At 39.1% G+C, this 15,412-nt stretch overlaps 1 protein-coding gene and 1 pseudogene across 4 annotated transcripts in view; both read left to right on the top strand.

Moving 5' to 3' along the window:
* Kiz (kizuna centrosomal protein) overlaps positions 1 to 15,412 on the top strand; it is a 103,741-nt gene that overhangs the window by 67,087 nt on the left and 21,242 nt on the right. For 3 of the 4 annotated variants that reach the window (XM_051183232.1, XM_051183231.1, XM_051183234.1), the window contains 4 exons: positions 1,480 to 1,561; positions 7,135 to 7,300; positions 7,959 to 8,021; positions 15,335 to 15,403. In XM_051183232.1, the coding sequence (XP_051039189.1) occupies positions 1,480 to 1,561; positions 7,135 to 7,300; positions 7,959 to 8,021; positions 15,335 to 15,403 (380 nt within the window). The remainder of the gene's footprint in view (positions 1 to 1,479; positions 1,562 to 7,134; positions 7,301 to 7,958; positions 8,022 to 15,334; positions 15,404 to 15,412) is intronic. The other variant, XM_051183233.1, reaches the window with a different exon arrangement.
* Positions 11,077 to 11,569, top strand: LOC127221343 (60S ribosomal protein L12-like; annotated as a pseudogene).

Genomic DNA, 15,412 nt, shown 5'->3' with positions numbered 1-15,412 from the left:
CTGACTGGTCCTGTGAAGTAGGGACTAGGGCTTCTCTCCTGTCTCTAGATTAAGGCAGTTATCCCTCCATGGGAGATATGTTCGCAAAGTCCACTGTCTGAGGTCTCTTAGACTGCTCAGTCCTTCTGGCTGAGACCCATATTCAGGGGGGCCTGAGTCAGTCCCCTGCTGGATTCCCAGCTATCAGTCTAGTGGCCCGTTAGCTCCTCCTTGTTCAGGTAAGCTGTCTGTATGTCTTTCTGCTGCATGGTCTTGTCCTCTCCATCTGCATCTGGGTTCTAGTTCGACTCAGTGTTTATGTATGGGTGTTTGGTCCTGTTTTCAACAGGCATTAGTTGAGGGCTCCATGGAGAAGTTAGTTGTTGATCTCACTCTCCAGGAAGGGCATTTATGATAGCTTTTTTTTTTTTGCGTGTGTGTTTTAGTACATTGCAGTTAGTATCTCTTTTGCTGCTCAAATTCTCCCACTGCTGGCCCGTGGGAACCCCTTCAGGACGGGCTGAGTCCTTTGACACCCCTCAGTAATTATTGGGAACATCCTTGGTTTCTGTCACTGCTTGATGTTTTGGGTCTATCTGATGAGTTTCTTGCAGCCAGACTGGAAGGGAGCCTCTCTCTAAGGAGCCACCTTTTGGTATAACAAGTACAACTGGTGCAGTTGCAGCTCACACTTCCTTCTTAAGTCTTCCACAGTAGTACCTGAATTATTTTAATAGTGAGTGGGTGATAATAAAAAATGTCATGAAAAGCTGTTGTTGAGATGGAGATGTGATTGATGTCATTTACAAACTATGTCATGATTCCAGGGCGCATGGCTGTGCTTTAGAAGTATGCAGTGAGTAAAAACAAACAAACAAAAAGAACTTGCAGTGAGTTTTAAAATGGACTGTCTAGGTCGCAGTATAGACATAGGTGTGGCATTGGGTATCTAGACTTTGCAAAACTTCATGGCTGTTTCTATGTGTAATCAAGGTTGAGAATGTTTATTGACAATGACATCATAACAAAATAATTTTTTTATAAAAGAGGGACTTGTGAAAGATAGCTTAATGGTGGTTAATTAAGAGATATGTGGATACTGGGGACTTACCAGAGAGGCAGTCTAGCTGGGCTAGTAAGTTCCAGATTCACTGAAAGATCCTGTCTCAAAAATGATATGGAGAGTAATGGAAAACATCCAATGGCTTCTGGTCTCTGCATGTGCACACACAAGTGAGCACAACCAGACATAAGATATGCACACATACATGCACACACAGACATGTACAATCGCAGACACACACACACACACACACACACACACACAATGGGGATTTGAAAAGTTTTATAGTCTCAAATATGTTAGGTTCCAGACTTTTCTTAATAAACATTGTTCCAGTAACTTGACTATAAGGCCTTTAAAAGTATGGGACCCTTCTAATTCACCCTTTTCTACATATATTTACAGCTCTATACTGTCTCCTTCTTTCTGTTTTACAGATCTGGACAAGTTCCAGATTGGCACTTATTGAAGACACAAGAACAGTGTATGAAAGAACATGATAATTCTCTTAAAGAAGAGGTACGTAGTGAGTCTATTCTCTTAGTTATGACCAAGGGATAGGGTTAGTAATAGCTTTTATTTTGATAAGCTCCAAGATTATACAAACTATTTGTTTGTGAAATAGTATATTCTGAGTGATAAACATATTTGAAAAAATGGTAACAGTGGTAAGTGAAGTTTTATGACTGTTGATAATAGTTTTATTTTTCTGGGGGTTTTGGGTTTTTCGTTTTGTTTTGTTTTGTTTTTCAAGATAGGGTTTCTCTGTATTGCTTTGGAGCCTGTCCTCCAACTAGCTCTGTAAACTAGGCTGGCCTCAAACTCACAGAGATCCGCCTCCTGAGTGCTGGGATTAAAGGTGTGCTCCACCAACGCCTGGCTATTTTTTACTTTCTGATCTTAGACCTTTTATATGTTTTGTGGAAGGATCTGACTCTGACTTAATGTTAATTCCCAGAGGTCGCTTAAATTTATCTACCGCACCATCTTCAGATTTTGGAAGCTTCTGTAATATTCTAGTTTTCTGTCTACATACCATAAAATTTTATAAAGTCATTAATATTAAGCCAACAAATACATTTTTGATCCATTGTTGTACATAGGTACTAGCCCAGATCCATTGGAAGGAAAGAAATATGAAAAATGTGACCCTCTCCTGAGGGCTGTTACCAGGGTGCCATAATAAAATGGCAGAGATGTGCACCTTCATTAAGTGAGCCCAGCTACCTGGAGAGGCAGTGAGGGAAAGCTTTTGATGGAAGAGTGTAGGGACATGTAAGGTGTGACCCTATAGAAACTGGCTTTTTGACAAAGTGAGACTGGAGAAGATGTTTGGGATGACAGGGAACCAATGAACAGACAGGGAAACCTAATACATATGTAGCAATAGAGCCATTTTTTTAAAAGATTTATTTTATTTTTAATTGTGTGTATGTGCATGTGAATGCAAGTGTTTATGGATACCAGGAAAGGGTTCCATATCTTCTGGAATTTGGAACACTGCTATAGACCTTTGAGCAGGGCTAAGATGATTTTTCCCTAAAAATTGGAATAAACAAGCAGTTTCTCAAAAATGTAGGTATGGCTGAAGAGATTCACAATTTCAAGGAAGTGTTAGTACCAAAATGAAGACATACCCATAAATTTTGGTAAAAAATGATTTTGTAATTTCTAAAGTGGTGTTTGTGTGTGTGTGCATGCATACAAGTGTATATGATGCTGGGGATTAAGCTCAGAGTCTTGTTCATGTTTACCATCACTCTACATCCCCAACCCTCATTATCTTTTTTGGAGTTGTTTCTATATATTGAAACGGGATAGATATAGTAGATACAATAGGTTAAATATCTCTCTTTAGAGGAACTCTTAAAAGTAAGTGATTTTGAAAATTTAAGAATGCTCCATTGGAAAATGTAAAGTCTAATGAAGCCCAGAAGTATTTACTTTGATCTCTTGAGGAAATGGCTAATTAAACAGCCACATGTAAATGATGTTTACCTGTGGGTCCCTGTGCTGACAGCTCTAGTCAATCTCTTCTCTTGAGTAAACACATGACCAAAGCCATAGAAACTCACTGTCCCCTGGAGACCAGATAAGATCTGCCAGCACCCGAATAACCTGGTAGGTAATTACATAATTGAGCTGCATGCTTTTAATTCAGAGAAATTGGTAATTACTTTATGTAGGGGGGGTGAGTTGGGAGTGTCATTAAAATACAAAGTGGCTTAATACTTCTTTTCTCCCAAGTGATGTCTGTTTCCACATGGGAGAACTTTGACACATTGGAGCGACTTACTGATGTCACTCAGAATTGGTTTGGTCTTGTCCTCACACTGATTTTATTTACCAGATGACATGTTCTCTAAATGATGGATTGTTTTCTGATATCTCCTACATACTCATTTCTCAACTCTTGTGATTATTTCTTTGTCTTTTAAATACTGCATTAATAAAATCCCTGCCTTCAACTCAGAAATAACTGGCACTGGTACTTGTGCTTTTCTTCAAACACTGAAAAGTATTTCTCCATAACCCAGAGGAAGGATTTTGAGGAAGTGGTAGTTAAATCTGGGAACTGGCATCCTCATCCACCGTCATTGAGCCTCAGTAGCAGTGTGAGAGGCACTGTTTGCATATAGAAGAGAATTTAATTCCACTAAGTGCTTTCACACTTAGTTTCTCTTTGGATTCATATTGCCCTTAAAAATCAGATTCTTAGGAGTTGGGTCTGATTTCTTTAAGGAACAAACAGAAAAATAAAATGAAACTTTGAAATGTCCAACAGAAAAGTGACTCTGTGTTACTGGCTTTTGACTGGCTCTTTGCTGGGGTTGGACATTTGTCTCTGTCAGTTTATCCTTCTCTACTTTTTAGGGGCTTATAGTATAGATAGATTCCTTTGCAGATAACCCACTGGGCAGATCTACTATTGTCTCTGTTGTCTCTGTGATCTGGTAGAGTTAAACCATCTATTTTCACAATTTGACCATTCACCTAAATTTCCAGAGATGTAAGATACTCGCCTTTGAGAAATTATTATTTATAAAATTGTCTTTAAAGATCAGTTCTTGTACATTTCTTCAAAAAATATAGGAAATCACAAAGATGGATATTGAGTAGTGAAGGTAAATAAGATAAAATATACAAACTAAATTAAGCCAGCCATGCAGTGTTAACCACATTGTGTGGAAAAGAGGGCTCTACATAGTGGCAATGGTGTTTTTATCAAGCACATGGGAACTTACTAGACAGATGTTTGTAATATTATTATAGCATTTTATTCTGTATTCTTTTGAAGACCAATTCAAATTCAGCTCAAGCAAAAGAGAGTCGTATATGAAATCATACACAAAGCAGATCAATGTGTGTCATCCTTGAAAGCAACTAAACTCTGCATGAGCAGCAGGGAGACCAGTTCTCCAAAGCAGAGTTTATTTGGCCACATATAGTGTAGTTTGCAGATCTGGCATTCAGTGGTAGACTACAGGTACCTCTGAAGGGATTGGGACAACAGGAAGCTTTAAAAGATATAAGTTTTACTTTAGTTACCATGAAATAAAGACCATTGGTTATTAAAGCTTGTGATTGGCTCATTAGTGGAGACCGCCATTGTTTATCAAGTGATTTTATATGAGCAGCTAAGCTGGAATGTTCAGGTAGTTAATCTATAATAATGTAGTTTTGAGGAATTCTTTGCATAGACCCTGTTACAGGCATATGGGCAAGAGGGTTTGTCTTGTGGTCTCTTGGCTCCATTTTGTTATTTTGACATAGTGACTCCATTTTGATCCTGGTAACTTGCATTAGGGGATAAGACAGAAATAATCTGAAACACCTATGGTCCAAAACAGTGTCAGCATTCAGGGGAGGAGAGAGTATAAAGGTATTTTAAATTGCATGAAAATCTATAACTCTTTACAGTCTGCAAATTCCATTGTAAAATGCACAAAAACTTCAATAATCCTTTCTCATTTTGTTTTTTTTTAAATGTATGCTAAAACAGTATTCTTAAAAGGCAAAAAATATCAATTATATCACATAGTTTAGAATACACCCTCAAAGTTCTATCAGAATATATGGATTATTTTAAATCTGAGAAAATAAAAAGTTGTAACTTCACTATAAGATTTCTAAAGGTGAAAATTTGTTTTTATTCATACTTTAAGATGTTTTGCTTATATCTAGGATTTCTGGGCACAGACAAATAGAACCTGGGCAAGTCTAAAAAGCACCCTGGACAGTGTGAGAATGCAGTTCAAGGAGGCTTGCTTTCTTCCTTTCAGACCTAAGGAGCATACATAGTGAAGAGTTACATATAGGCTGCTGGGCTATCAGAATGACAGCTGATGATGGGAGCCATTTGGGGCTTGGCTTCAGGGGCAAGGCTCCAAATCCGTGCTCCAGTCTGCAGAAACAGAATCCCTGAGCAGTTCATCTACATAGACTTGTAAGAACTGAAGTAAACTCCAGGGACAGTTTATACAAATAGAAGCAAAGAACCTGGGAATTAGCACTGCAGCACAAGGTCCTAGCTACAAGGCTAAGGATACCAGGACCTTTGGCCAAGAATTACAGCTCCTTAACACATCACCCCCATAGCAGTTTCTCAAGCTTCTGTCATAAGCCTTGGGTCCAGGAGATCAACCAGCCCTAAGGAAGTCAGAAGGAAAGAGCCTTGCAGTGAGCCTTGAAGGACTAGCTGAGCTAAATGCTCAGGGCTGGGTCTCCCATGCTCTGCTTCAGTGGCTCTCACATTGCGGCATCTTTTCCTTCTTCCACGCTAATGGTGAAGAATTGTGATTTCTTCACCATTCACTGAACAATTGCTTGTTACCCAGACACTCAACTGTATAAAGCCTGAGGACCTTTGTCTTGTTCTCCTAATCATACTGGTTTATGATGTCTTGGACCCATTTCTTGCAGATTAGATGCTGCTCCATATTTTCTGCAATCATCCATCAGCAGGTCACCATCACCATCACCAGAATGGAACAAATCACCACTTCCTAAAAGAGTGTGTACACTGGCAGTGGGACATTGGGGCAGAGATTGTTATTAGCATAGTTTTATGTTGTAGGAGCAAAGTGCTTACCTGGAAATTAAAAGACTTGGTTAGCTCAGATCCTCTTAATTGCCATTTTCCTTACCTTGCTTCTCAGGTAGGCTGTGATTAAAAATCAATTTCCCTATACATATAGGCTAGTTAGTGTCCTTTGAAAAAAGGTATGTAGGGTAGCAGGTGAATTTCCCCAGGTGCTCAGGAGACTTTTATCCTTGGCTAAAGATTAAGACTCACAAACAAGTCTGTTATCTTCTGCTTGTTGCATTTCTTTTCTTTAATTCATTTTTACTTAGGTATGTGTACCTGTTTGTATGTGCATCACATGCATGCTGCATCTACAGTGATCCAAAGCGGGCATCAGATTTCCAGGAACTGATGCTATAGGCTGTCTGGTGTGGGTGCAGGGAACCAAACCCAAGTCCTCTGCAGGATCAGCAAGTGCTCTTTAACTGCTGAGCCATCTCCAGCCCCTAAACCAACTCTTTGTTACAAGTCTAGAAAACAGGAATCATGCAATGAAAAAATAAATCTGTCCTTCAGGGGAAAAAAAGTCCGAGGGTTGGCTCTTATGTATATCAAAGGGGAGAACAGGCTAGCTCAGATAAACAGAGATGATCTCATCTCATGTACCTACTTCTCAATTTGAACATTTGTGTAGTACCTAAGGTTCAGTCTTCAAACACATTATTGTGAATGAAAATTGTACAGAATTAAATTGTGCTGGGAAATAACCAGTTGTTCCTTTTTAATTAAAAGTTTTTTATGTTTTGATGATTTTTTTCCCTTTCTCAGCTCTTCCCAGATTCTCCCTACCCACCCGACTTCATGTCAGTTCTCTTTCTCCCCCTTCTTCTTCTCTGTTATTTTGATCCTGAGGACATTTTAATGTTAGGAAGCAATTTAAAGTCTAAGTAAAGCTTAACCTAAAATTCTATTTTATGTCTGAGTCTCTGAGAGCAAAGGGAACAGGATTCCGGTTTGTTTTGATGATTTTTTTTTTTTTTTCTGTGCTTTCTTTGAAACGCTGTAGGCCCCAGCATTATTGAAAAACGTCCTTACAGAAGAATGTGACCATAGGTCAGCTATTCACAGCAATGAATCATCTTGCAGCATGCCATCTATTCTGAATGACAATAATGGAATAAAGGAAGCAAAGCCCGCTCTGCGGCTCAACAGTGTTCTTACTAGGGAACAAGGTAACTATTGTGAAACTGTGTCCACAGCAAAAAGGCATTCAGAGTCAATGCAATATCCCCTTTCTTGAGGCATACCTATAAAATCCCACTAACTAAAGCCCGTCTCAGGTTTTAAGTGCATGGTATGTTGTTTGTTTTATGGTACCTTCCAGTTAATATGTATGTTCTCAGTCAGCAGGAAGGTAAACCCTAAGTGTAGTTCTGTTGAGCTTCTAATGAAATAAAATGTTCACAAGTTAGGAAATCTTAAACCAATCACTTATAGTACCTTTGGACAAGAAATAAATGAACAAAAACTGTAAATGAAGAGACCATGAAAAAGAAAAGGATTGTTATTAAAACTCCACATACAGGGGCTGGAGAGATGGGCTGAGAGTACGGGCTGCTCTTGGGGAGGACTCAGGCAGTATCCACATGATAGATTACAACTGTCTGTTAACTCCAGCTCTCTCAGGCCTCCAGGCAGGCACGAGGCACAACATACACATGGTGCACATATACACATGCAGGCAAAACATTCTTGCACATAAAATAAATCTGAAAACAAAACACATATAGAGCTGGGAGTGTAGCGAGTTTGCCTATCATTTGTAAGGCACTGAAGAACAAATCTGTTCTATGAATTTGAAACACATTTTTATTATGTTTTCATTTTTAGAAGTTTCAAGTGGCTGTGGAGATGAGAGCAAAGAAGAAAGCATGGCTGCAATTCCAGTCACAGGTACTGTTGCAAGTACTTAATAATTTCAGTCCCAGAATGCAATCTTACTGCATAATCAGAACATCCAGGCTTAGTCATTAGTGGGTTCAATGACTCAGTATGTAAGCTGTGCTAACATAACCCAAGGTGGTAAACGACTCTGTCCACTGAGCTCTTCATAATGATTTTAAACATTCAGCCTCTAAGTATCCTCCATCATACAACTTTTCAGCACCTGTAGCCATTGAGAACTGTCAGTTGGCCAGGGTGAGTACCTCATTGATAGAGGACAAACTATAGATGTTTCTGAGTTTACTCTTTTTCTTTCCTGTAGCAATTGAACTTAAAACTGCTTAAAACTAATGTTTTTTTTTTTTTTTAAATGTGTACTAGGTAGGAAATTTGCTCATGCCCAGGGTATACAGGCCTGTCTGGCAATTTAAAATTCTCACTAACCATGCTTCATCTATCAAAACCTATTAGGACTTCTGCACATGTATTAGGCGCATTTATAGGTGGAATCTGAATTGTATCATTACAATTTTTAGGCTTAAAATATCAGCAAGCAGCAATTAGTATTCTGAACATAACCTTATTTGTTGTACATCTAAATTTACTAGATCCTTATTTTGTAAAGTGGTATGTTGCTTCATTATAAATTCAAAGGTCTGACTTTAAATATTTATAGAAGTAAACACACCATTGCTGAGGTACTGATCATGCTTCTGCATATGGGGTAGTTTTGTTTTTGTTTACAAGCAAAAGTGAATGGCTTGCTTTTATGGTAATATGATTCATGGCATGATGACTAATTTTTAAACACAAGTTTATGTGATGAACTCTTGTTTTGAAAATAGAGTTTATAGCAGAGCAAATATATATATATATGTATATATATAATTTAACTCAAATATATACAGATTTTCTGTAGTTTTAAGTATTTTTACCCATTGACATTCATTGTGTTTTTATTTTTCATTTTGAGAACATGCTGTTAGGGTTCCCTCTGTTTTTGTTTTTTGTTTTCTGGGTGTTACTAGAAGAAATATAGATGATCCCTAAGCTGCAGATATCTGAAGTTATTTGGTTATCTTTTTCATATATTTACCTATGAGTGCAGAAGTATTTAATGACCTCTGAATGTATTTCAGTTAAGATTATAAAGCCTGTGATCACAAATTTTTAAAAAGTTGTAATATTAACATCCCGCCCTCTGTCAATACCAGAGAATACCGTGGTTTAGCATACAAAAGTATTAGCTGTTATAAAATAGCACAGGAGAGCTGGCTCTGATGGAGGCAGAGACAAGCAGATCTGAGTTTGAAGCCAGCTTGGCCTAAAGAACTAGTTATAGGAAAGCCACGGCTACACAGAGAAATACTGTCTCAAAAATAAATTAAAATTAAATAGCATGTGGGGGTCCTGGAAAACTTTGTAACGTTATTTTTGCTAGAGCAGTGCTGTCTTCTCCTCCCTGCCCTTGTTCTTCTAAGTGCCCCATTGAGCCTCTCTTGATGTTCGTGTCTACATGCCTCATGTGCTGCTATATTCTTGTTGTGTCTATCATCATAACTACTTGGTCTCTTAAACTCTTGATTATTATCATTTTTTAAAACTTTTGTGTCTTTTATCATAATTATTTGGAGATTTGATTGTTCACAGAGTAAGACAAGTTCGTAGAGTTCAATTTAAGATTCAGTGTTCCTACCCTTTATAATAGTCTGTTGAAGTTTCAGGTTTGTGTAGGTGCATAATGGGTTTATTTATATGGGCTGCATTCCATCTAGAATATTCTCCAGAATCTGTCCTCTGGATGTTGAAGAGACTAGCAGTTGAGCCTGGGCTTTGGCATCAGTGTCTTTCACTCTCTGCTGATTTTACATACTTCTGAGTCTCTTAAGTAGGGAAAGCTATCTAACAAGTTACCATACAGTTTAAGTGAAATCAGCCAGGTGTGGTGTATAAACCTATAATGTAGCATATAAAAGGCAGAGTCAGGGGGATTATTGCAAGTTCAAGGGCAGGCAGGTCTACATAATAAAGCCCTGTCTTAAAAATAAAAAAAAAAAACAGTTAAGTGAGATGAAATAAGTATGTGAAAGTGCCAAATAGATACTAGATATTAAATATTAGCTCAAGACTAGCTGGTTGTGATATACAGTAATAATATCCATCCAAATGTTAAATCTGTGCTGGATCTCATAATCCCTAACATTTACAAATCAGTAGCACGCAGTCAAAAAGAATCTTACAAAACAAGTTTCAAAGAGGAAAACAGACAAACAAGCAATATATGGGACCTTTTCTTAAAATATCAGGTCCAATTGAGATGGACATCAGCTTTCTCAATACAGTAAAGTTAGCCTCATTGTTTTTCTACACACCATTTTGTGAACCTTCCTAGTGGGTGAGACTTGGGGCTACTCTAATCAAATCATATTGGGGTTTTAGGATTGAAAACTACTGATAAAACTCCCTCAGGTTGGCCAGAAGGTTATAGTAGTAACTTTGGTGTCCAGAAAGGCTCTGCAGTGTGGATCTTTTCCCTGTGTGCCTATTTGTTTTGCATCCATTTTAGAAAGAAGTAGGAAAGCAAGAGAGCAAGGTGAAATCCTGGGCAGGTTCCAGGCTGGGTGGGAGGCTCTGAAATTACACAGTTCTCAGAATACAGAGTCCTGAGACATTAACATTGAAAAGGCGCACCTGCTCTCTCTCTCTCTCTCTCTCTCTCTCTCTGTACATTTGGAGCTGCTATGTGCAAAGCAGATCATTTACTGAGCATAACTGCAGTGTAGATTGGTAACAGGCACATTTTAGCTCTTCATTTCATAATACAAAGGACAGTCTTCTAGGTATGAGATTCTGAGCTGAGAACATGAACCACAGCAAGCCCTGTAGAAGGAATTCTTGTCTATAGAACATGCCATTTCTTCATACAAGGCCATGATTCTCACTGTACACTAAGGGAATCAATGTATTATTGCAGGATATTTGCACATTGTGAGGGTGTATTGTTGTGATTGTATAATAAAAAGCTGAACGGTTCATCTGACACTAGCCACCTTCACCATGCTTCCTAAGTTCTACCCCAATGAGATCAAAGTCAAGTACTTTGGCCCCCAAGATTGGTCTTCTGGGTCTGTCTCCAAAAAAAGTTGGTGATGACATTGCCAAGGCAACTGGTGACTGGAAAGGTCTGAGGATTACAGTGAAACTGACCATCCAGAACAGGCTCAGATTGAGGTGGTGCCCTCAGCCTCTGCCCTGATCATTAAAGCCCTCAAGGAGCCACCAAGAGACAGAAATAAGCAGAAGAGCATTAAACACAGTGGAAATATCACTTTTGATGAGATTGTCAGCATTTCCCACCAGATGAGACACCGGTCTTTAGCCAGAGAACTTTCTGGAACTATTAAAGAGATCCTGGGTACTGCACAGTCTGTGGGCTGCAATGTGGATGGCCACCACCCTCATGACATTGATGACGTCAACAGTGGTGTAGTGGAATGCCCAGCTAGTTAAGAAGCAACAAGAGAAAATATTTCAATAAAATATATCTGATAACAAAAAACAAACAAACAAACAAACAAAAAGCTGAAAGTCCAGGAGCTAGGCTGGACTTCTGGGCAGAGAGAGGAGGAGGAGGCACTCAAGAGAGACACCAGCCATAGATGCAAGTTGACTTGGAGGAAGCAGTATAGGTGGTACATGACAGAATGTACTCGAGTAGAAATGAGTTAAAGGTTATAAGAGCTAGTTAAAAACAAATTTAAGCCAAGGTCAAGCTTCCATAATTAATAAGCCTCCGTGTTGTTATTTATGAGCTGGCAGCCCAAATCAAAATCCAACTACAATGTGAGCCAACATTCTAAGTTTTTATTTCACCTTCTTACTTATGTCCCCCAAACTTAAGTGTTCTTAAAGTTCATCCTTAAAGAGTTTACTAGCCCTTCAAAGATAACTGCTTTGTTAGTCATAGAAAAATGAGTTTTCTTCACCAGGGTTAATATAATGCCCCTCATACAGCCCACATTCCCCAGTAGACAAAATCAGATATTTCTACAGATTAGTCTGTTGTTAAACATAGTCTGGTGTCCTTACTAAGGAATCCAGATAAACAGATTAATGTTATATCTATGAACATGTGTGTTTATTTATGTTATAGGTAATATGCCATTCCATGTTTAATATATTAGCCTATTACTTGGACTGAGGCTTAGGATATCAGTGTTAGAAAGAACTGCCTCTGCTTTCAATAAACCTCAGTCGTTTCTAATCTTTACAGTAGCCCTACAGGACTCAATTTGGCTAACTCCTCCTGCTGTCAAACAGAAACTTAGGAAGGCCGGGGCCAGCTCAGTGAATGTAGAATCCAAGTCAAACTTGAGCATTCAGTATTTTCATTCCTCTGTCATACTATTTTTGTTACAGCAGCAGAAAAGCAGCTGTATCAGGGCATCTGGGTCAATTAGATCTCAGCCTATACCATAGCAAAAGAGGGGCTTAATAAGGAAGTTCTGGGGAGCAATGTTGAGCAATCATGACTTTCCTTTCACTTTGGCTACACCTAGAGAAGTGAACAGCTTTTAAATTTTTCCAAGGCCAGACCAAGAGGCTTGCCTTTTTTCTAAAATGGGACAGGCCTGAGCACAGCTGGATCTCTGAAACCATGTGAAGGATGCAGGATGTTCTGGTTTGTTTCCCTGGGAACACTTAAGCCGGGAAGAAAGTGATGCTTACCAAGATTATGAGAGAACATGTCCCTCTGAAGTACTCACATCCACAGCAATGGCATTTTAATTTGTATTCACACCAATCAATGCCCCTTTCAGTTCCAAGTTTTAGTTTAAGCAAATGATACAACTTTTATTTTCCCCCTCCCCGATACAACTTATATTAAATCATGAAAACCAGTACTTTACATACTAGTGCCACACAGTGGGCCCTTAATTTGTCAAACAAATGAATAAAAATGGGGAATTAAGGAGTTTCCTTAAATGCTTGTTGATTCAGGCCAGAACACTATCTCTTTCAATCATTCACTCCACCACCACTTTTCCCATCCCACGTGCCCATCCTGGCAAAACTCATCTCCTTAAGCTGCATGTGAAAAGGGCTGTCAGCTTTTATCTCAAGAGGATTAAGCCTCTAAGAATGTCCATTCAGCCTCTCATTCTTTTAACACCAGTTGTGTTGGTCAAGCTGTGTTAAAAGTGTTGCTTCACTGTGCCATTCCTCCTCAATATTCCTTGGCCAGCTGAAATACTCTCTGTCGTCACACTGAAGCATCCATGGAGAAGCTTTACAGGTTAGCATCTTCCTGCAGGGCGCTGCGTGGAGCTCTGGACACCACCTCCCCAAACACTACAGCTTCTGTTTTATACCAAGCTGAAAAGGAGCTGGGCACATACAATGGCCAGGTTGTCATTGGTGACTGCATTTACCCCAGGAGAAAAGAATGCAGTGACAAGTTTGGGCCACCCAAGTGTAATGGCATATAACCTCCAGGACTGCAAGTTCACTAAGAATGCTTTTATTTCTTGCCTTGTTCCAGAAGTGCTTCACTCAGAAGAATTAGTAGAAAGACACTATCTACTGTGCCTGGGTCAGGGAACTTCCAATGAATGTGAAGCAGGGCATCATTTGCTGTAGTGTTGATCATGGCGGTCAGCACCTCTGCCATTGATCCTACTGCCTGCTGCTTGCACCTGGGGGACAGAGTTGTTTAACATGGATGTGAAAGAATAAAAAGACCTTTCTGAAGAGTGCTGTTGATTAGTGTGCCTGCGTTTGAAGACATGAGCTCATAATTGAAGAGAGATTCTCCCAGGGAATATGTAGTAAAATTCCATGTGGGCTTTCTGTGCTGTGCTCTGTCAGAACTCAGCATAGATCCCTGGCATAAACATCTTATGACACATCCACATCTGTCTCCAGGTTGAGAATCGTACAATAAGAGTCTCAAAGCTGGGAGGGTCTGTAGGTCAAATTAAAAGACCTTTATTTTACACAGGGAATTCAAATTGACAGGAGAGGTCAGGATTTAGACATTTTCATAAAATGGGGGGGGGTCTGGAGAGAGCATTGTTTTCCCTGAGATGATGTGGCAGTACCATAAGTTTACCAGATGCAATGACCTAGGTTTGTAGTCCCAGATCCTCAACTGGCTACAGCAGGAGGAGCATTAATACTAATGGGAAGCTTCCCTGGGCAACAAAGTTTCAAACATGAAAACAAAATGCCACCAACTTAAAACCAACTTAAAAGGATAGAACTCAGACTGTAACAATTCAATATGCAGAAAGCAAGGTACAACCAGGGTGGGGCTCCAGGGAAGAATTCTTCCCAGCCTCTGTGGTTCTGGTTTGTGGGGGTGTCTCTGCAGTGTTTGCCTCTGCTTTCTTATTTCCTTCTCTGTGTCTCTGTATCTGCTCCTCTTACCAAGTAGACACCAGTTGTTGGCTTAGGGTCCAGTGAAAATTCAGGGAGATTTCATCCGACTCTCCTTAGCTAATGTGTCTACAATAATCTGTTACCATATAAGATTACATTCTAAGGCTTGAGTGGATTTGAATTTGGGATGAGGAAGGCAGTGTTCAGCCCACTATAGGGTTTGAGAAAGGCATTCTTTATATTTTATATTTCTAGTATTTGGATCACCTCATAACCATCATTGTTGCCCATTCTGTAAATAACAAAGATAATGTCAAGATATCTGATTCCTCCCATCATATAAATGATTAAGTATCAATTGCTAAAAGTGATATTTATAGAACTGTTTAGAGCTGGGAGTATATAGCTCAGTGGTAGTGCTTCTACTCAACTTGCATGAGCCCATGAATTCAGTCTCCAGCACTAGGAAAAAATGAAAATCGTGGAGCATACCATTAAAACCCAGCTTTTGACAGAGATTGTGAAAGCTTTGAAAAGTTAGAGGTTCCCTGAGTTTGAGAGCTGAAAATTTGTTTCCTGTGATTAAACAGTGGTCAGCAGCAAGCAGTATGGTAGTTAAGTTTGTAGGAAATTATTGTTGCCCCCCATTGTACAAGGGGAATAGACTCCAGGAGCCCATTGAATACCAAACTGCACACATGTTCAACTCCCTTATATAAAATTGCTTGGTATTTCCATATAGTCTACATACATCCTTCCACATACTTTAAATCATCTCTTGATACTTTAAACAAATACCTACTATGATGTAAATGATGCATATTAATGTGTCAGTAGGAAATAATGACAAGAAAAAGTTTGTACGTACCCAATACTAATACATTTTTTTTCTAAAATATTTTAATCTATATTTGCATTTTGGGCCCGTGGATGTGGAACAGAAGGACACAGAGAGGCGGATATTATACCCTCAGAGCTGTTTCAGTTTAGCTTGGGAGCAGCCGTGAAAGGTCAGTTAC

The sequence above is a fragment of the Phodopus roborovskii genome, unplaced genomic scaffold (genome assembly GCF_943737965.1).
Source record: "Phodopus roborovskii unplaced genomic scaffold, PHOROB, whole genome shotgun sequence".
Lineage (NCBI taxonomy): Eukaryota > Metazoa > Chordata > Mammalia > Rodentia > Cricetidae > Phodopus > Phodopus roborovskii.
The sequence above is the reverse complement of the archived record's forward strand: the minus strand, read 5'-3'. Positions and strand labels throughout refer to the sequence as shown.